This window comes from Paralichthys olivaceus, chromosome 4 (assembly GCF_024713975.1).
Source record: "Paralichthys olivaceus isolate ysfri-2021 chromosome 4, ASM2471397v2, whole genome shotgun sequence".
NCBI lineage: Eukaryota > Metazoa > Chordata > Actinopteri > Pleuronectiformes > Paralichthyidae > Paralichthys > Paralichthys olivaceus.
In genome coordinates, this window is record NC_091096.1 from 155,001 (window position 1) to 174,572 (window position 19,572).

The following is a 19,572-nucleotide window of genomic DNA, read 5'->3' on the forward strand; positions in this document are numbered from 1 at the left end:
TACTAAACATACTGCTAATACTAACTGTACAACTGATACTACTAATCCTGATACTATGGGGGTGTACTCAATGCAGTAAGGCAGTAGTACTTGAATTATTTCCCAGTCCAACTGGAGCAGGTTAAATAAACTGAATCAATAAGTGATGATCAATAATTGGATCCTATGTGTTTCACAACCCATCTGTCTGTCCACAGTCATGTCTGTCTCTCTGTCTGAAGAGAGAGACAGGATCCAGAGACAGGTGGAGGAGTTGGAGCAGAGTCTGTCTGTCTGTCTGTCTGCAACACACACTGATCTCCAGCTGCTGAGCAGTGAGACAGGTACCCGTCTGTCTGTCTGTCCGTCCGTCTGTCTGTCGGTCAGGTACTGTCTGTCTGCAACAATGATCTACAGCTGATGAGCAGTGAGACATGTACCCGTCTGTCTGTCTGTCCGTCCGTCTGTCTGTCGGTCAGGTACTGTCTGTCTGTCTGTCTGTCTAACAGTGACCTTCTGTCTCTCTGCTCAGATGATGAATCAGGAAGTGATGACACAGAGGACGAGGTGAGACGATACACAACACACATGAGTGTTTTGCGTGTATTACTGGTTTCTGCCAACTTGCATCTACTCCTCCCAGTATTTTGCGCACTCTGCTAAAAACACCCGATACTGCACATTCATTAAGGCAAACGTACTAAATGAACTGCACATGTTTTTCTGCATGCAGTCCTCAGTGCGCACTGTTAGTAGATCAGCTTGTATGTTTTTTTTAGGGTGAAATCAAGCTTGCGCATGTTTTACATGCGTAAACCTTTAGTCAGGCGCTAAGACTGGTTGAGCTGACACTAGTTAAGCTAACACTAGCCAAGCTAATACCAGTTAAGTAAAGCTAACAGTATTTAAGTTAAGACTAGTTGAGCTAACTTTTGACTAACAGTAGCTAATTTAATGCTAGTTAAGTAATTTTTTCACAACACGCTGTGAGCAATATGACAGATGTTACAAAAAACAGTTTTACAAAACCATCTTGACTTTAAAATCATTGTAGTCAGTAACATTGTCAAGATATGGGATGTAAGAAATCGATTGTTGTTGGGAAAAGATTTAGCCTTGTGACTGTGATATTTACCTCAGGGATGGTTCTGTTGTCAGTAAATTACTGACAGAGCTGCTAACACCTGTAAAATAACAGTTTTACCGTCCAAAGGGGATCACTGTTAGCACGTTATTTCATCACATAACTGGATCATTTAAATCATTTAGGATTTTCTGTCCCAAGCTTTTTAATCCTTATAAACTGTTGATCATTACATCATTTATATAGAATTTGTTGGGAGGCGTTGACAGATTTGACGGAGGCGGCTGTGTAGAAATTCTTTATGCATGATTTAGTTCATGTCTGAACTTCTTAAGGACACAGGGAACCCAGCCACATATGAAGAGTTTATTGAATAGAAAAGAGTAGAAATGTCTCACTCTCAGAATACATTGTCTTATTTCTATAAAACAATGTTATTCCATAAATTGATGGTTGGGGAGAAATTGTGCTTGAAAGCAAATCTGTTTCTAGAAGTTAGACAGTTTAAAGGAGCGGTTCGTCTGACAGAAATTTACAGGAAAGCAAAAACCTTAATCCACCACACTGCTCAAATACAAAAATGGGAAAAAGAAAACGCATATTAACTTAGCTAACAGAAGCTAAGTTAGTACTAGTTAAGCTAGCACTAAGCTAACAGTAGTTAAGCTAACAGAAGTTCGGCCAACATTTGTGAGGGTCCCCAGTGTTATTTAAAGACAGACGTGTGTTCAGTCTGCTGCAGGTCTGTTGGCTCAAAGAGAAAAAATCCAGAAAGAGATCGAGAACCTGGAGAACAAGCTAGGACCACAGAGTCCTGTCTGTCTGTCAGGTACTGTCTGTCTGTCCGTCTGTCTGTTTCACTGGTGATATGACATCATGATGTGATTGGATAATTTAGAATGAGGATGATTCTGATTGGCTAATGTCTGATCTGTTTGTTCAGATGATGATGACATCATCATCTGCAGCAGCAGCAGTAGTGATGAGGTCAGTAACACAAACAAGTAAGTTTACACAAGTAACTACACACTGTTGTTAACTCTGTGTGTGTGTGTGTGCGTGTGTGTGTGTGTGTTCAGAGTGAGCTGGGTATCTCTCTCTCTGTTGAGTCTTGTCTTCAGATGAACCTGGTTTACCAGCAGGTGGTGCAAGAGACTCTGTGTCAGCTGGAGACACTACTGACACACAACAACAGACAACAGGTCAGTACTGAACCACAGACAACAGGTCAGTAATGACACACAACAACAGACAACAGGTCAGTACTGACACACAACAACAGACAACAGGTCAGTACTGACCCACAACCACACAACAACAGACAACAGGTCAGTACTGACACACAACAATAGACAACAGGTTAGTACTGAACCACAGACAACAGGTCAGTACTGACACACAACAACAGAAAACAGGTCAGTACTGACCCACAACCACACAACATCAGACAACATGTCAGTACTGACACACAACAATAGACAACAGGTTAGTACTGACACACAACAACAGACAACAGGTCAGTACTGAACCACAGACAACAGGTCAGTACTGACACACAACAACAGACAACAGGTCAGTACTGACCCACAACCACACAACAACAGACAACAGGTCAGTACTGACACACAACAATAGACAACAGGTCAGTACTGACCCACAACCACACAACAACAGACAACAGGTCAGTACTGACACACAACAACAGACAACAGGTCAGTACTGACCCACAACAACAGACAACAGGTCAGTACTGACCCACAACAACAGACAACAGGTCAGTACTGACACACAACCGTGTCAGTACTGCTAACATGTTTTCTGTCTGTAGAGGGAGCTGATGTCTCAGTTGTCTGGACCAATCAAAGAGCCTTCCAGAGAACAGCCCGCCCTCTCCTCCTACCAGCTGCCAATCAACATGTACCTGGGTCGCTTCCTGAAACCGTACTTCAAAGACAAACAGACCGGACTGGTAAGACCTGAGAGACAGACAGAGAGATGGACAGACAGTTAGAGTGAGACAGGTACAGAGCAGACAGACTTTTAACAGCTGACCAATGAGGTTTCCTTGTTGTCTGTGTCCAGGGTCCTCCAGCCAATCAGGAGACGAAGGAGAAGAGCAGCAGGATGACAGGATGTCTTGATGAAAATAAAGTGAAGATAAAACGATGTGAGAAGACAAATATTTTAATGTCCTCTATGTTATCACTGTGTCCTCACAGTCTCATCACTGTGTCTTCATGTCCTCAGTCTGTTTTAACTCTCTTCATGTCCTAGCTATGTCTTCTTGTCCTCACGGTCTCATCACTGTGTCTTCATGTCCTTACTGTGTCTTCAGGGGAGAGCTGGCAGAAGACTCTTCTGATCCACTCTGTGTCCAGAGACAGTCTACGGAGACTTGTCCAGCCCAAACTGTCCAGGTAACGTCTCACTGTTAAGGACAACTCCGTCTGCCGCGTCCTTCTGATGTCTTATCTGAAGCCTGATCACAGCTGACATGTCTTCTCTCTGTCCCACCTGTCTCTATGTATCACCTGTCTCTCTATCAGGGTGGACTACCTGACTCAGAAGTTGTCGTCAGCAGGGGAGACAGACAGGCAGCAGCTCCGAGAGCAGATCGACTGTTTGGAGAGAGAGATCGACAAACTCAGGTATGAATCCATCCGGAAACACGGCCACACTGTCAGAGCTGGTCTGTGTCCTGGTCTGTGCCATGGTCTGGATTCAGGTCCAGGTCTGGTACATATCCTGGTCTGTGTCCTGGTCTCTGTCCTGGTCTGGATCCAGGTCCAGGTCTGGTACATGTCCTGGTCTGTGTCCTGGTCTGTGTCATGTTCTGGATCCAGGTCCAGGTCTGGTACATATCCTGGTCTGTGTCCTGGTCTATGTCCTGGTCTGGATCCAGGTCCAGGTCTGGTACATGTCCTGGTCTGTGTCCTGGTCTGTGTCATGTTCTGGATCCAGGTCCAGGTCTGGTACATGTCCTGGTCTGTGTCCTGGTCTGTGTCATGTTCTGGATCCAGGTGCAGGTCTGGTATATGTCAGGGTCTGGGTTCAGAGTGTACATATATAACTGCATGAGTTATGATGTTTGACATGTCTCACTGACCATGTCATTCTCTGTGATTGGTCAGGACGAAGAAGGAGGAGGAGCTGATTGGTGATCGATATGAGGAACATGATTGGGAAAAAATCTCCAACATTGATGTAAATCTGAGAATCAACTAGTCACATGTTGACGATGAAACAAACATCAGCCTGCCAGTAACAACGTGTCCTCTCTGGTCAGTTTGAAGGGACGCGGGAGGCCGACGACATCCGGTGCTTCTGGCAGAACTTTCTTCACCCCTCAATCAGGAAGATTGGGTGGAGTCAGGAGGAGGTGGAGCAGCTGAGGGACATCAGCAAGAGACACCGAGAGAGACACTGGAAGAAGATCGCTGAGGAGCTGGGGGTTAGGACCAGCTTGTCATTCTAACCTTTCTGTCTCTCACCTGCCTTTCCGTCTCTCCTGTCTGTTTGTCTCTCTCACCTTTCTGTCTGTCTGTCTCTAAGACGGAGAGGACAGCCTTCATGTGTCTTCAGACTTTCCAGCGTTTCGTGTCAGACTCGTTGCGACGAGGCAGTTGGACGCCTTGTGAAGACGCTCTTCTCCGGGAGCTGGTGGACAAGATGAGGATTGGAAACTTTATCCCCTACACTCAGAGTAATGACACCACTGTGACATCACTGTGACATCACATCTCTCCGTCTCACTGATGGTCTGTCTGTCCACCTGTCTGTCTTTCAGTGAGTTACTTCATGGAGGGTCGTGACCCCCCTCAGCTGATCTACAGGTGGAACCAGGTTCTGGACCCGAGCCTGAAGAAAGGCCTGTGGACCAAACAGGAAGACCAGGTGAGCACTTGGCTGAGCTTAACAAATACCTGTCCCCAGGAAACATCATAAAAAGTGTCCTCCTTGTGGACAGTTATCAGAGACATAATCACCTCAAACTGTTTGCTTGTCTGTCTCTCAGCTCTTGTTGCGAGCTGTCTCACGTCATGGGGAGAAGAACTGGTGGAAGATCCGTTTGGAGGTTCCTGGACGAACTGACAGCGCCTGCAGGGATAGGTGAGTCCTGATTGGATGAAGGATCAGAGAGACAGAATGTGTTTGATCTCTCCTCCTCATGTGATGTGCATGTGCAGGTATCATGACTGTCTGAAGTCGGGGACGAAGCGAGGAGCATTCGACAAACAGGAGCAGGAGCTGCTGTTGCAGCTGGTCGAGAAATATGGCGTTGGTGAGTCTCACACATTTACATAGAGCCTGGTGCTGAGGATTATGGGCATTGTAGTCATGTCCAGTGTCTTCAACATCCCCTCATGATAAATGTCCATCTATGTGTCAGGTCGCTGGGCAAAGATTGCAGCGGAGATTCCTCATCGTTACGACGCTCAGTGTCTGAGAGAATGGAGGAAACTGAGCAGAAAGAGACTTCGTCCTGCTCAGGTGATTCACACCTGTGCTCACTGACGCTGAAACTCGATTCACAGTGTGGTTCCGTTACAATACATATAGCTGACACCGTCATCCAAAGCCACTTACAATAAGTAAAATAATAAGTTCCTTGGGTGACTCCAGTCAAGAGAAAATGTATTAAGTAAAAAAAACCTGATTAATGTCAGGGAAGAATGAAAGTCTCCAGGTTATAAGGGATATACTGAGGGAACCCTGTCTGGTTCCTCCACTGAACATTCCACATACATGAAAACCGACTGACTGATGTAACTCTGTGTCAACAGAAAAATAGAGAAGCTAAAAACCCACAAACAAGTCCAAATGGAAAGAAGAGGAAGAAGGTGAACATCAGGAGGAAAGTGAAGGAGGAGGAGATGAGCAGTGAGGAGGAGCAGGAGGAGGAGGAGATGGTGGTGGTGTACATGGACAGTGATGATGATGATGAGAAGAAGATGAAGGAGGAGGAGAAGGACGAGGTTGTAGAAGTGGATAGAATTGCAGATGTAGAGGAGGAGGTGGAGGAGTACACCTGCCCTCCGATGACTGAGTGGATTCCAGATGATAAAGCAGAACATTTCTCCTTTCTGAGCTTTAGTCCTGTGTCTGTACCTTCTTCCTCCGATGGCCACAGAGGGAAGCCAGTCCGCTCTACCATCGTGGGTAAGTTCGGACACTCTGTGATCATTGGACCAAATCCACCAGAGTTGCAGTGGGAGGAGCGTCACAGAAGCAGCACCATGAGGATGGTGTCACCTGACCAGCTCCAAGCCCACCTGCACTGCCAGGCAGCTGAGTGGAAAAAAAAGGGCTTCCGGCCGAAAGGGAAACAGATGGGCCGATCAATGGACATGGTACTGAGGTACAAGCTCCAGGCTGCCGTGGTGCCCTGGATTGGTAACCTGTTGATCCCGACTCAAACCAGACTGACGGTGGCTGACGCCCTGAGGGAACAAGGAGAGAAAACCCAGCTCTCCTCCACTCCTGTTTTCCAGCTGCTGCTGCAGACCATGAACGTGGACGTCATCGGGTGCAGGGAGATGATAGAGCAGAGGAAGAAGAAAGTGGTGTTTTCAACTCCGCTCCCTGATCCTTTGTCCGTCCACAGGAAGGATCCACGCACTGTCGCAGATATCCTGCAGCAGAGGGAGAAGCAGCAGGAGTTAGAGCTGCAGCACAAACTGATCCTGAAGCAGCTTAACACTCTGCAACAACAACAAATGATGCTCAGACAACCATTCAGTACACAACAATTAGATCATCTGCACCAACTTCAGAATCTTCCCCCTCAGACTCTTACTCCTCGCCTCCCTTATCAGAATCTTCCTGGTCTTCCTCAGATGTCTCCTCTGTCATTTCCTCAGAGTGTCTTCATTCCTCATCCTGTTCTTCAACCTCAGAAACCTCTTGCTCCCTCCTCCCTCGACACATCCCATTCGTCTCCATGCCAACGTCCTCCCGTGGGCATCGACACCTCTTCATCTCCTCCTTCTCCTGGCTCCACCTCAATCCACCAACAGACTGTACCATTGACTCAGAGCTTCAGAGTTGACCAGTCCTCTTCCCCTAACCCAGCTGTTTCTGTTGGTTCAACACTGGCCAATCAACAAGCTGTTCCCTTCATTCTCCCGAACCTCGCCACCCACCCTGCTTCTCTCCACAGGGACCATGACTATTTTATTCAACCTAACCCTCCCCTAAGTCTACCAAGCCCTGTCCCCAAACAGCCAGACCCCATGCACTGTAAATCTGACCCCGTATCAGAGAGACCCCCCAAAAATCCCAGCAGAGGAAGAAAACGAAGGAGGCAGCAGGAGCAGGATGGGGTGACGAGCAGTCAGGTTGTCCAATGTTCAGATGGGACAGGTGACCCCAGGGCCCAGGCCAATACAGGTGCAACCCAGGAACAAAAAAGGGTTCGGAAGCTAAGTCAGAAGGCCAGGGAGCTGCAGAAAGCAACTGAAGCCAAGGTTTGATCTGTTGCCTCATATTTGTCCATCTTGTCCTCACATGTCCTCCCCTGTTTAATTCCTGTCTTTTGTTTCCAGGACAAAGCAAAAAAGAAGAGGAAGTCTTCTCCTTGTAATACACGCCCTCATACTTCTCGCTCTAAAGAGGAAACTGTTGATCAGCCTGAGCATTCCACACTGCATTTACTTCCTGGTCAGTCGATATGGGTCATGACTCCCGGAGGGCTGGTCCAGCTGGCACAAGCTCAGCCCCAACCCCATCAGCAGGCGTTAGTGCCGAACCCCTACTTTTCACCTACACCTGGAAATATTCCAAGAACCCAACTGGCCAAGCCTCCTCTGAGATTCCAACCACCACCTGTACCATATGCCCTGACTATCCCCAGACATCTCCCTGCTCCACCCACTCATCCCTCTAAGCCCTTACAACCTGTCCCAAGCCCAGGTTTGCTCCCCCTCCCCTCCTGTAACCCTCAGCCTCCCCCCAAAATGTTCCTGCCCTATAAGGGTGCAGTCAGAGTGGATGAGGCTGAGCCACCTCCCCTCAGGAGGGAGGCTCTTCAGTTCAATCCCTCACTGATTTTCCTGGAGCCTCAGGAAGCAGTGCGTGATTGGCTGAGTGGGCGGGGAGGGGTGGTAGTACCAGGAGCAGGCGTGGCTCTACCCTACCTGCCGCCATTTGTCAGCACTCTGAGCACGCTCAGTGCACTGCTTCAGGTCAAAAAGTCTCTGACCAAATCATCTCTGCAGCTGCTGCGTCAAGACTCTGAACCTTGGCACTGCCAAAACAAAATCGTGTCTGACAACAGTTCAGGAAAAACCTCCAGTCAGCTTCCACCCGACCTGCCGGACTCCACCTCTGACCTCAGACCAGGCGAGCAACCAGGTAACACTCATCTGACAGGTATGTGCTGGGACTGTGATGATTTGATGGTTGATCTTGATGGTGGATCTGTCCAGGGTCCGGTGGTCTGTGCCCCAGCACCGTGCCTGGGGAAGTGGAGCAGTGTATGACTCCCTTGGTGTCTGCCCCGGTACCCTGGCTTGGTATACCCACCCCACCCCCTGGGGTCTGATAGCTCAGTACCAACCGCTTGATTTTCAGCCAGGAAAACCTTGCATATGCAGTCCTGTAACTTTCTCTAGCAAAAAAAAAGAAACCTTTTTGCAGCGATGACGGTAATGGGCTCAACTTCACGGTAGCCATCACATGATCATGGTATTGCAGTAATGCGTTTATCATCACAACCATAGTCAGGCGTGTCCTCAGGTGTGTTCTCAGATGTTTGTTGTGTCTCCCAGCAGCTCCCTCTGTCAGCTCTGACGTCCTGCAGGAGGAGGAGGTCCTTGTGGCAGCAGTGCGTGAGCTTGTGACAGAGTGTTTCTCTAGTAACCCCGCCTACCAGTTGTTGAAGGCCCGCTTCCTGTCACTCTTCACTGTCCCTGCCCTCCTGGCTACCATCCAGCCAATAACAGAGAAGACTGTGGCTCGCCCAGTCACTCAGGAGGAGGAGGAGGAAGAGGAAGAGGAGGAAGCAGTGGTGGAGCTGAAGAAAATCAAAGAAAGGGGCCGCCAGAGAGCACAGGTGAGATAAACAACTCATGTAGGTCCAGTGCCACAGTTTGATATGATGATAAAAGTTACAGTACCACTAACAGCCACTAAATAATAATACATCATAACAACCACTGTCAAAGGTCACAGTCGTTTCAGTGGCAGATTTCTGTGGTCTCTGTTTTCCAGTGAGATTAGAACCTGATGTCATCAAATCTTTCCATCATTTATTCCACTGGTCCTCCAGAGGGTTATTCCATAAAAGTAGCTAAACTAATTCTGGCTTAAATGAAAAGGTTCCGCTGACATTAGCTTCAACTTCAGACTGTGGATATGAAGCTGTTTAATATCAGATATGTTTGAAATCACTACGGAACGTTTACTGTGAGTCTGACCCACTGAACTAACAAACTACAATCTGAACACTAGTCTTTATGTCTCAGTGAGACACTACCTCTAGTCTTTGTCTCAGTGAGACACTACCTCTAGTCTTTGTCTCAGTGAGACACTACCTCTAGTCTTTATGTCTCAGTGAGACAATAACACTAGTCTTTGTCTCAGTGAGACACTACCACTAGTCTTTATGTCTCAGTGAGACACTACCTCTAGTCTTTATGTCTCAGTGAGACACTAACACTAGTCTTTATGTCTCAGTGAGACACTACCTCTAGTCTTTATGTCTCAGTGAGACACTACCTCTAGTCTTTATGTCTCAGTGAGACACTACCACTAGTCTTTATGTCTCAGTGAGACACTACCTCTAGTCTTTATGTCTCAGTGAGACACTACCTCTAGTCTTTATGTCTCAGTGAGACAATAACACAAGTCTTTATGTCTCAGTGAGACACTAACACTAGTCTTTATGTCTCAGTGAGACACTAACACTAGTCTTTATGTCTCAGTGAGACACTACCTCTAGTCTTTATGTCTCAGTGAGACACTACCTCTAGTCTTTATGTCTCAGTGAGACACTAACACTAGTCTTTATGTCTCAGTGAGACACTAACACTAGTCTTTATGTCTCAGTGAGACACTACCTCTAGTCTTTATGTCTCAGTGAGACACTACCTCTAGTCTTTATGTCTCAGTGAGACACTACCTCTAGTCTTTATGTGTCAGTGAGACACTACCACTAGTCTTTATGTGTCAGTGAGACACTACCACTAGTCTTTATGTCTCAGTGAGACACTACCTCTAGTCTTTATGTCTCAGTGAGACACTAACACTAGTCTTTATGTCTCAGTGAGACACTACCTCTAGTCTTTATGTCTCAGTGAGACACTACCTCTAGTCTTTATGTGTCAGTGAGACACTACCACTAGTCTTTATGTCTCAGTGAGACACTACCTCTAGTCTTTATGTGTCAGTGAGACACTACCACTAGTATTTATGTGTCAGTGAGACACTACCACTAGTCTTTATGTGTCAGTGAGACACTACCACTAGTCTTTATGTCTCAGTGAGACACTACCACTAGTCTTTATGTCTCAGTGAGACACTACCTCTAGTCTTTATGTCTCAGTGAGACACTACCTCTAGTCTTTATGTCTCAGTGAGACACTAACACTAGTCTTTATGTCTCAGTGAGACACTACCTCTAGTCTTTATGTCTCAGTGAGACACTAACACAAGTCTTTATGTCTCAGTGAGACACTACCTCTAGTCTTTATGTCTCAGTGAGACACTACCTCTAGTCTTTATGTCTCAGTGAGACACTAACACAAGTCTTTATGTCTCAGTGAGACACTACCTCTAGTCTTTATGTCTCAGTGAGACACTAACACAAGTCTTTATGTCTCAGTGAGACACTAACACTAGTCTTTATGTCTCAGTGAGACACTAACACAAGTCTTTATGTCTCAGTGAGACACTAACACTAGTCTTTATGTCTCAGTGAGACACTACCTCTAGTCTTTATGTCTCAGTGAGACACTACCTCTAGTCTTTATGTCTCAGTGAGACACTACCTCTAGTCTTTATGTCTCAGTGAGACACTAACACTAGTCTTTATGTCTCAGTGAGACACTACCTCTAGTCTTTATGTCTCAGTGAGACACTACCTCTAGTCTTTATGTCTCAGTGAGACACTAACACTAGTCTTTATGTCTCAGTGAGACACTACCTCTAGTCTTTATGTCTCAGTGAGACACTACCACTAGTCTTTATGTCTCAGTGAGACACTACCACTAGTCTTTATGTGTCAGTGAGACAATAACACTAGTCTTTATGTCTCAGTGAGACACTACCACTAGTCTTTATGTCTCAGTGAGACACTACCACTAGTCTTTATGTCTCAGTGAGACACTAACACTAGTCTTTATGTGTCAGTGAGACACTAACACTAGTCTTTATGTCTCAGTGAGACACTACCTCTAGTCTTTATATCTCAGTGAGACACTAACACTAGTCTTTATGTCTCAGTGAGACACTACCTCTAGTCTTTATGTCTCAGTGAGACACTACCTCTAGTCTTTATGTCTCAGTGAGACACTACCTCTAGTCTTTATGTCTCAGTGAGACACTAACACTAGTCTTTATGTCTCAGTGAGACACTACCACTAGTCTTTATGCCTCAGTGAGACACTACCTCTAGTCTTTATGTCTCAGTGAGACACTACCACTAGTCTTTATGTCTCAGTGAGACACTACCTCTAGTCTTTATGTCTCAGTGAGACACTACCTCTAGTCTTTATGTGTCAGTGAGACACTACCTCTAGTCTTTATGTCTCAGTGAGACACTAACACTAGTCTTTATGTCTCAGTGAGACACTACCACTAGTCTTTATGTCTCAGTGAGACACTAACACTAGTCTTTATGTGTCAGTGAGACACTAACACTAGTCTTTATGTCTCAGTGAGACACTACCACTAGTCTTTATGTCTCAGTGAGACACTACCACTAGTCTTTATGTGTCAGTGAGACACTACCACTAGTCTTTATGTGTCAGTGAGACACTAACACTAGTCTTTATGTCTCAGTGAGACACTACCACTAGTCTTTATGTGTCAGTGAGACACTAACACTAGTCTTTATGTCTCAGTGAGAAGATGGAAATGAGTTCAGACCAAATAATTCAGGTTTTATACTTTGAATCACTGATTCTCTTCAGTAATTAATGAAGTGAGCAGCTTTATGTTTTCATCATCAACAACTTCATCAGCTCCTTTAACTCATTTTTGTGTTTGATTTATAAAAAGCATCTTCTCGGTATCAAAGAACAAGAAACTGAACATAAATTGAAGTTTGAGAAAACAGAATGTTTCAGATAAATAAATTCAAACAAAGTCGTCATGGTGATGTTTTCACGGAATGGAATACCCCCCCGATCTCTTGTATGTGTGGATAAATCACAAGGACACATTTTATCACCTTGTTTTAATGAAACCAATAAGACAAAACATCAAACCTAATGAAGCCATCATGGACATGAGTCGTCTATTATCCAGTAAAAAAAACCAATCAGTATAATCAATTGTAAATACAACACATGTTTATCATGAAGTGTGAAGAGATTTTATTTCTCCTCTAGGGATCTGTGCTGATGTGTGACACGTCAGGAGCACCAGCCAATCACTTCTCAGGAATCAACGCACCCGCCGCTGACTAGACCCGGCCAGTAGAAACCAGATCACACACATCTTCAATCACATGTTCAGATCACTTCAACGCTCCTCTTTAATCCTGATTCAAGTTCAACAGCTGTTCATCTGAAATCATCGGATTTCATCGGATTCATTTTGATATAAGTTCTGGAAAAAAATAACTTTTCATTAAATGACAAGAAACATTCCTACTCTGGTTCCGTTAAAATTTACGTTACATTAAAAATCAGAAAATATTTCAGATCTGGTGTCAGAGCTCATAAATAACAAATAGTCAAATATGTTTAAAAAATATATTGTTTTAATTTACCTTGTAAATGTTTGATTGTTAGCTGATGGTTTCGTAATAAAGATGTTTACATGAAGCAGTCAATCAATCAATCAAAGTCCCTCTCTCTCTTTCTCTCTCATTTCAAACCAGAACTGCAAGAGAACAACTATTATTATGAGTTTCTCCTCCACAGTCTCAAAGTGCTGCTCATTGTTCACCTGTTGGTTTCTCTAGATGAAGAAGATCTGAAGCTCTTCACCTTCTCTGTGAAGAGTCTGGAGCTCTTGGATATTAGGATTTGGTGTTACACAAATAAAATTGAATTGAATTGAACTGTGAGGACACAGTGGACTGTGAGGACTCTATGGACACAAAGGACTCTGAGGACTCTATGGACACAAAGGACTCTGAGGACACTATAGACTGTGAGGACTCTGTATGGACACAAAGGGCTCTGAGGACACTATAGACTGTGAGGACTCTGTATGGACACAAAGGGCTCTGAGGACACTGTAGACTGTGAGGACTCTATATGGACACAAAGGACTCTGAGGACACTATGGACTGTGAAGACACAGTAGATTGTGAGGATTCCGTAAGGACACTGGACTATGAGGACACACTGGACTGTGAGGACTCTGTAAGAACACAAAGGACTGGGAGGACACTGTAAGGACACTGGACTGTAAGGACACACTGGACTGTGAGGACTCTGAAGGACACAAAGGACTGGGAGGACACTGTAAGGACACTGGACTGTGAGGACAATGGTGACATTTGTACCTTCCTGTTAGTTTCTGGTCTCTTCCTCCGTAACTTTTCATTTTGACACATTCTTCTTTTCTTGGTTTAGTTTCACTTCAGGAATCAAAGTCAAATATGAAAAGTTTCTGTTTCCTCTTCTGACTTCTCTCATTTTCACTTCTTCCTCTTTGTGTCAACACAAACAGCTGATGAATAAAATGAACATGGCGCCGCTGACATGGACGTGGTTCAGTAAACTAACAGAACCACATCGTCAGTAAACTAACAGAACCACATCGTGTGTAAACTAACAGAACCACATCGTCAGTAAACTAACAGAACCACATCGTCAGTAAACTAACAGAACCACATCGTGTGTAAACTAACAGAACCACATCGTCAGTAAACTAACAGAACCACATCGTGTGTAAACAAACAGAACCACATCGTGTGTAAACTAACAGAACCACATCGTCAGTAAACTAACAGAACCACATCGTGTGTAAACTAACAGAACCACATCGTCTGTAAACTAACAGAACCACATCGTCAGTAAACTAACAGAACCACATCGTCTGTAAACTAACAGAACCACATCGTGTGTAAACAAACAGAACCACATCGTCTGCTTTCATGTTTCCTGTGTGTTTACTTCCTGGGACGCTGTGACACGATTGGTTGGTGAACTGCATCAGTGCCAGTCAGAGAGGGTGGAGACTGAGGCAAAAACAGGAAGTGAGAGGAGAGACTTCCTTTTCAGAAAACAGACTGAGACAGACAGACAGACAGTGTTGATGTGTGAGTATCCATTGTGTTATAGTTTGTACTCATCGCGTAGTGTTTACCTCACAGTAGAGTTTACTCACATTACTGAAAGTAATCAGATTACTCAGCATGGACTCACCGAATGAGGACGACCTCTGTTGGCTACAGTTGGATGATTACAGGATGTTGCTCATCAAAACAATCGAACCTTCAAGAATCACCCCCTACCTCCGACAGTGTCAGGTAACTCCTCCTTCTCCTCCTCCACCTGTTCCTGCTCCTCCCTCTCTGATTGGTTGTTTTGTGGTGGGGGTTGTCAGGTCATCGGAGCTGAGGATGAGGAGCAGCTTTTCAACGATCCCGCCCTCGTCATCAGAAGGAGAAAAGTTGGTAAGAAACGCATCATCTGCCACTATAAGAACTCAAACCTTCTCCCAGAGGAGAACCATAGACCATTTAATTCTTACATTTAGGTCTCGTTCACACCAACAGACTTATCAGTTTAGTATAAACCCAAATATCAGGTGTGAGAAGTTCCTCATGGTCCAGACCAACGCACCAAAATTTAGTCCAAAAGAGGTGATCTGGGTCTGAGCCATGGTTTGAAGACTGAGGGTTGGGGTTACTGGGACATCCTGAAAATAAAGAATGACTGAAATCCAGTCTAGACGTAACAAATACTCCTTTACAGGAGCCCTGCTGGACATCCTACAGAGGACAGGGGTCAAAGGTTACACAGCCTTCCTGGAGAGTCTGGAACTGGATTATCCTCAACTGTACAGTCGAATCACTGGGAAGGAGCCGAACAAGACCTTCAGCATCCTCATTGGTCTGTCTGCCTGTCTGTCTGCCTGTCTGTCTGACTTACCCTCCATGATGTATCAATTATTATAATGTATCTCTATTCAGACACAGCAGGAGAATCTGGTCTCACTCAATTCTTGATGTCCGAGCTCAGCCGCCTGCAGAGGGCGTTGCAGGAAGAGAGGCGACGCCGCCAAAAGGCCTGCTCTGTTGCAAAGGAACAGGTTGGCAACCAGGTTACTAAGGAAGAGGTAGAGAAGGAGCTCACCAAGTTCTTTGCTGATGTGCTAAACCTTCATGTTTTATTCTGGACACCAGGAGGCATGGTCTCAGCAGCAGCAGCTGAGGGACCACGAGCTGAGGAAGCTGACTGAGCGGGTCCGGAAGGTTCGGGAAGAGCGCGAGCGGCTGTGCGACGAGGTGAAACAGCTCAGAGATCACAACTACAGTCTGATGGCTGACATCAACACTCTGAACCAGGAAAGGAGCAACACCCTGCTGGCCAACAGAGACCTGCAGATAGAGGTCAGCTGACTTCAGACTTATATCACACTGAGAGAGGTCAGCTGATCTCTGACCTCTGTGTGTGTGTGTGTGTGTGTGCGTGTGTGTGTGTGCGTGTGCGCAGGTGGAGCGTCTGAAAAACTCGGTGCTACAAGCTGAAAGTCAGACTCGACTGCTGAGACGACGAACACTGAGGCCACTGCAGGAGGTGAAGTCTGACACTTCAACTCTTTACAGATAACAAAATGCCACCCCTCATCCTGTTCATCTTTCTTCTTCTTCTTTAATATTTCTTACTTCATACTTCTTCTTTTTTTGGTATATTGGTGGGTGGCGACCAATAAACCGAACAAAGAAGAAGAAGCAGTGTTTACTGATTTCTTTTTTCTGGAAAAAGGACGTAGAGATTGTAGCAATAGAGCAGTTTTGGTGGAAGAAATATTTCAAACATTCTATGAAACATTTGTTCCAGTTTATTCAGATGATCCAAAGATCCTATCACAGGAAGAGCAGGTTCTGGTTTCAGTAAACCAGACTTCACAGTTTCAGTGATCAGGATCAGATCATTGGTCAGTTCACACGGTGGAGATGCTAACGACAGCAGCAGCATCACAGTGAAGAGCTAGGAACCAGGAAGTTGTTCTGTGAACAGATTCATGTTCAGCATTAATGTTGTTCACATCATTTTCATCCAACAGTTTGGATAATGAGACATTTGAGAAGATTGTGTTCATGTGGATACCAGCACACAGAGAAATAAACAGCAGTGAAGGTGGATTTATTATCTGTGAATCATGAAGAAGTCTTGGACATTGCACTCTTCAGTAAATCTGAAGCAGAAACAATAAGGAAACATGATCAAAGAATGGCAGCAGGAGGCAGCTCACACAGGAAACAGCTTTATACAACAGGAAGTGAGGAAACAACAAGGAGCAGAACATGGTGACTAGAGGCTGAGGACACACAAGACTCAATAATACACTTAATAAACACACATCCTGCAGGATGATCCCTGAATAACAGAGGAGTCAGTGGAGCCTGATGCTTCACTGTAATGTTAGAGAAGAGAAACGATAGAAGAAGGAAACTACAAACATGGAGAGAAGAACTTTTATCATCGGAACAGAGAGAATGCTTCATTATCTGAGGGAGACAGGATCAGACAGCAGATTTAATATGAGTCACACCCCAACACAGTGGAGTGGTGGTGATGCACCTTAACGTTGGTTGCCACTCGCAAATAAACCAAACAAAGAAGAAAAAGAAGTTATAACACAAAAACTTCTTAATTAAAGCTTCAACTCACCTCTGCTTCTTCAGGTACAACAGAAATCAACAGTTTTAATTACTTACACCTCCACTGACTAAAGTTTCTTTCAGCCCCAAAAAAATCCCACTTATACTCATAAATAATATTTCTTCTTCAAATCTCAGATGCTGCCCCTGCTGCTGATCTCGCTTCAGCTTCTTTCAGTTATCTCACTGAAACTCCAACTGCGTCATCCTCCAGACATCATCTGACACTGTGTTTGAAAATGTCACTTTGAAGAGAAAAGAATGAAAATAGTTGACTTTATATGACCAGAATTATGTACGAACATGTGAGTAACTCAGCGACTGACGTGTTGACAGGTCTGTTTTCAGAGCAGGAGTCTGGCTCTGCCCTCTGAGACGTTCTTCCATCCAAACAGAGGGGAGGAGCAGAGGGAGGAGAGAAAAGAGGAGAAAACAACAATGGAGAAGAAAGAGGAGAAGGAAGGAGCTCCTCCTCCTCAGATGAACCTCCTCACTACAGTGTTGAGACTGAGACAAGATCTCCACAGAGCAGCGGAGCAGAGCTCCCGGGTCAGAACCACTTTCACTCCTTTCAACGACACAAACTTTGATTTCTCTGTGCTGGTGACACCTAGTGGCCAGAAGATTCATGTTTTCAGGTCGTCCGTCCTATTCCTTTCTTCAACTTTGGTACAAGCTGTCAGTTAAACTCAAAGGTGAACTGATTAGATTCCAGTGGTCAAAGGTCAAAGACCTCATGAGTCTTAAATAAAAGCAAGGTGACTAAAACTGCTCTGATTGGTGGAGACTTGTAACTAAACGACTTAAGTTACAAGTGGTGCTGAGAAAGACTTTTGTTGTGAAAGAGTTGGAGGAAGTGCTGAGTTTGTCTCGCGAACACAACATGTCTGGTTTTAGGCTGAAGTAAGTGTCCACATGTCTCTGGTCTGTCTTATTTCTTAAGTAGAAGACATGTCGGTGAGATCAGGCGGTGACGCTGGGTATGTTTGTTTTCAGAGTCTGGAAGAGAAGGAGGAGCTGGAGCTGTGCTGCACTCAGCTAAAGGGAGACACCAGGATGTACCGTCAACGAAACAAACAAACCCTCAGACAGCTGGAGGAGGTGATTCGAGAGAGAGACAAGGTGAGGAGTTCTGATCCACCTGGTTGGGTGGGGTAGATGCTGATTGGCTGCAGTGATGACAGTGACATGTGTCATGTTTTCAACCCTGCATGTGTCACTTCCTGTCTCTGTTAAACCACAAGACACCAGGAAGGTTCTACAGGTTCTGGTTCTCCTGTTCTTTATGTGGAGTCTGCTCTTTTAGAACCATCTCTGATTGTTGCAGGCTCTGTCTTCGTGGACGGAGCAGCAGGAGGAGGTGCGGCTGCTCCTGCAGGAGAAGGATCAGTACAGGGAGCAAGTTAGACAACTCACCGAGCAATCTGATAGGCTGGAGCTCCTCCTGCTGAGGTCACAGGGGGAGGAGCTACAACTGAGGACACGCCTCCGCAGACTCACCTGCAACGCTCACCAGGTGAGAACGAGGACGTTGTGATTGGCTGATGCAGCTCAGACTATCAATTACTTATGTTAATGACAGCAGGTGTGGACTGTCATGATGACGTCACAATGATGTAATGATGATGGCTGTCTCATTCAGTGGGAGAGAGGTGTGAGCAGTGAGGAAGAGGAGGAACCGACAGAGAAGACAGTAGAAGGTCAGAGTCGTATCATGTGGAATGTTACGTCCTGTCACATGACGTGTTACGTCCTGTCACGTGACATGTTATGTTGTGTCATGTGACTGAACAGGAAGCAGTGAGGAGGTTCACAGTGAGATGTTGCAGGGGACTGAGGAGGCATCAGCTCTGCAGCAAGACAGTTCTCCTGTAGGAGGTGCTGCAGAGACTGAACTGAAGACCAGCACTACTGCATCATGGGTAATACACCTGATGGTTCTCTACATCCTGTCTTTCTCTCTCTCACCTGTCTCTCTCTCTCTCTGTGGCAGGAGAAGCAGACAGACGACTGTCTCACCTCCAGGACTCGTCCGAACTTCTTCTATCGCAGGTGAGTTCAGATTCATTTCAGCTCTTGAGAAAATGTGACAGCAGCTTTCAGCATGTTTTTGTTTCCATGACAACAGGAAGCGAGCACTAAGGTCAAAGCTCATCTGTAAGGAGTACGCAGCTGGTAACCTTGACGATAGCAGCAGCAGTGACATCACTGAGTGGGACTGAGCTCACCTGAGATCACATGATCATATCTGAGCACGACATCACTGAGTGTTGAAGATTATGTCATAATATTGATGATTAATCACAAACATTTTGTAATGAAAGTGTCTAATCCCCTCGTTATAATAATAATAATAATAATAAATAATCAATAAAGTATTTACTGACAAACGTGTTTCACTGGTTGTCTTGTAATTAACTGTCTGTGTGTGTTTGTGTGTCTGTATGTCCATCTGTGTGTGTGTGTGTGTGTGTGGTTGTGTGTCTGTCTGTATGATCAG

The 19,572-nt window shown here is 45.3% G+C and overlaps 2 protein-coding genes and 1 long non-coding RNA gene across 8 annotated transcripts in view; 2 read left to right on the forward strand and 1 right to left on the reverse strand.

The window, feature by feature from the left end:
- The window catches only part of snapc4 (small nuclear RNA activating complex, polypeptide 4), a 15,279-nt gene extending 2,210 nt beyond the window's left edge, over positions 1-13,069 (forward strand). The window contains exons 2-22 of one of the 5 annotated variants that reach the window (XR_011240822.1): positions 198-323; positions 512-546; positions 1,784-1,892; positions 2,007-2,050; positions 2,143-2,265; positions 2,892-3,032; positions 3,146-3,230; positions 3,399-3,480; positions 3,610-3,711; positions 4,195-4,267; positions 4,350-4,514; positions 4,616-4,766; positions 4,851-4,957; positions 5,079-5,173; positions 5,251-5,345; positions 5,454-5,554; positions 5,848-7,530; positions 7,609-8,416; positions 8,491-8,749; positions 8,833-9,116; positions 12,616-13,069. Coding sequence is in view for 3 of the 5 variants with exons in the window: in XM_069523118.1 (XP_069379219.1) it covers positions 200-323; positions 512-546; positions 1,784-1,892; positions 2,007-2,050; positions 2,143-2,265; positions 2,892-3,032; positions 3,146-3,230; positions 3,399-3,480; positions 3,610-3,711; positions 4,195-4,267; positions 4,350-4,514; positions 4,616-4,766; positions 4,851-4,957; positions 5,079-5,173; positions 5,251-5,345; positions 5,454-5,554; positions 5,848-7,530; positions 7,609-8,416; positions 8,833-9,116; positions 12,616-12,693 (4,485 nt within the window). In the remaining 2 variants the exon portion in view is untranslated. The remainder of the gene's footprint in view (positions 1-197; positions 324-511; positions 547-1,783; positions 1,893-2,006; positions 2,051-2,142; positions 2,266-2,891; positions 3,033-3,145; positions 3,231-3,398; positions 3,481-3,609; positions 3,712-4,194; positions 4,268-4,349; positions 4,515-4,615; positions 4,767-4,850; positions 4,958-5,078; positions 5,174-5,250; positions 5,346-5,453; positions 5,555-5,847; positions 7,531-7,608; positions 8,417-8,490; positions 8,750-8,832; positions 9,117-12,615) is intronic. The other 4 variants (XR_011240823.1, XM_069523118.1, XM_069523119.1 and 1 more) reach the window with 4 other exon arrangements.
- A 1,337-nt stretch (positions 13,070-14,406) lies between these two features.
- On the forward strand, positions 14,407-19,462 carry card9 (caspase recruitment domain family, member 9). 2 transcript variants are annotated; one of them, XM_020108899.2, is made up of 13 exons: positions 14,407-14,711; positions 14,789-14,858; positions 15,160-15,297; positions 15,378-15,496; positions 15,591-15,797; positions 15,901-15,984; positions 17,409-17,621; positions 18,069-18,194; positions 18,400-18,588; positions 18,715-18,772; positions 18,867-18,994; positions 19,066-19,124; positions 19,201-19,462. In XM_020108899.2, the coding sequence occupies exons 1-13, from the start codon at positions 14,598-14,600 to the stop codon at positions 19,292-19,294; spliced, it is 1,599 nt and encodes a 532-aa protein (XP_019964458.1). In that variant the 5' UTR covers positions 14,407-14,597; the 3' UTR covers positions 19,295-19,462. The 2 variants fall into 2 exon arrangements, with proteins under 2 accessions (XP_019964458.1, XP_019964459.1); XM_020108900.2 differs by having other exon boundaries at positions 17,421-17,621.
- On the reverse strand, positions 16,312-17,010 carry LOC138407417 (uncharacterized). Its single transcript, XR_011240826.1, has 3 exons — positions 16,872-17,010; positions 16,519-16,606; positions 16,312-16,418 (listed from the first exon to the last, which is right to left on the reverse strand). It is a non-coding gene; the product is annotated as an uncharacterized lncRNA (long non-coding RNA).
- Positions 19,463-19,572: the final 110 nt, after the last annotated feature.

Coding starts and splice junctions, on each gene's coding strand:
- card9 (XM_020108899.2), top strand. CDS start 14,598: ATGGACTCACCGAATGAGGACGACCTCTGTTGGCTACAGTTGGATGAT. Junction 15,985..17,408: donor CACTGAGGCCACTGCAGGAG/GTGAAGTCTGAC, acceptor ACGTGTTGACAG/GTCTGTTTTCAGAGCAGGAG. Junction 18,773..18,866: donor GACAGAGAAGACAGTAGAAG/GTCAGAGTCGTA, acceptor GTGACTGAACAG/GAAGCAGTGAGGAGGTTCAC.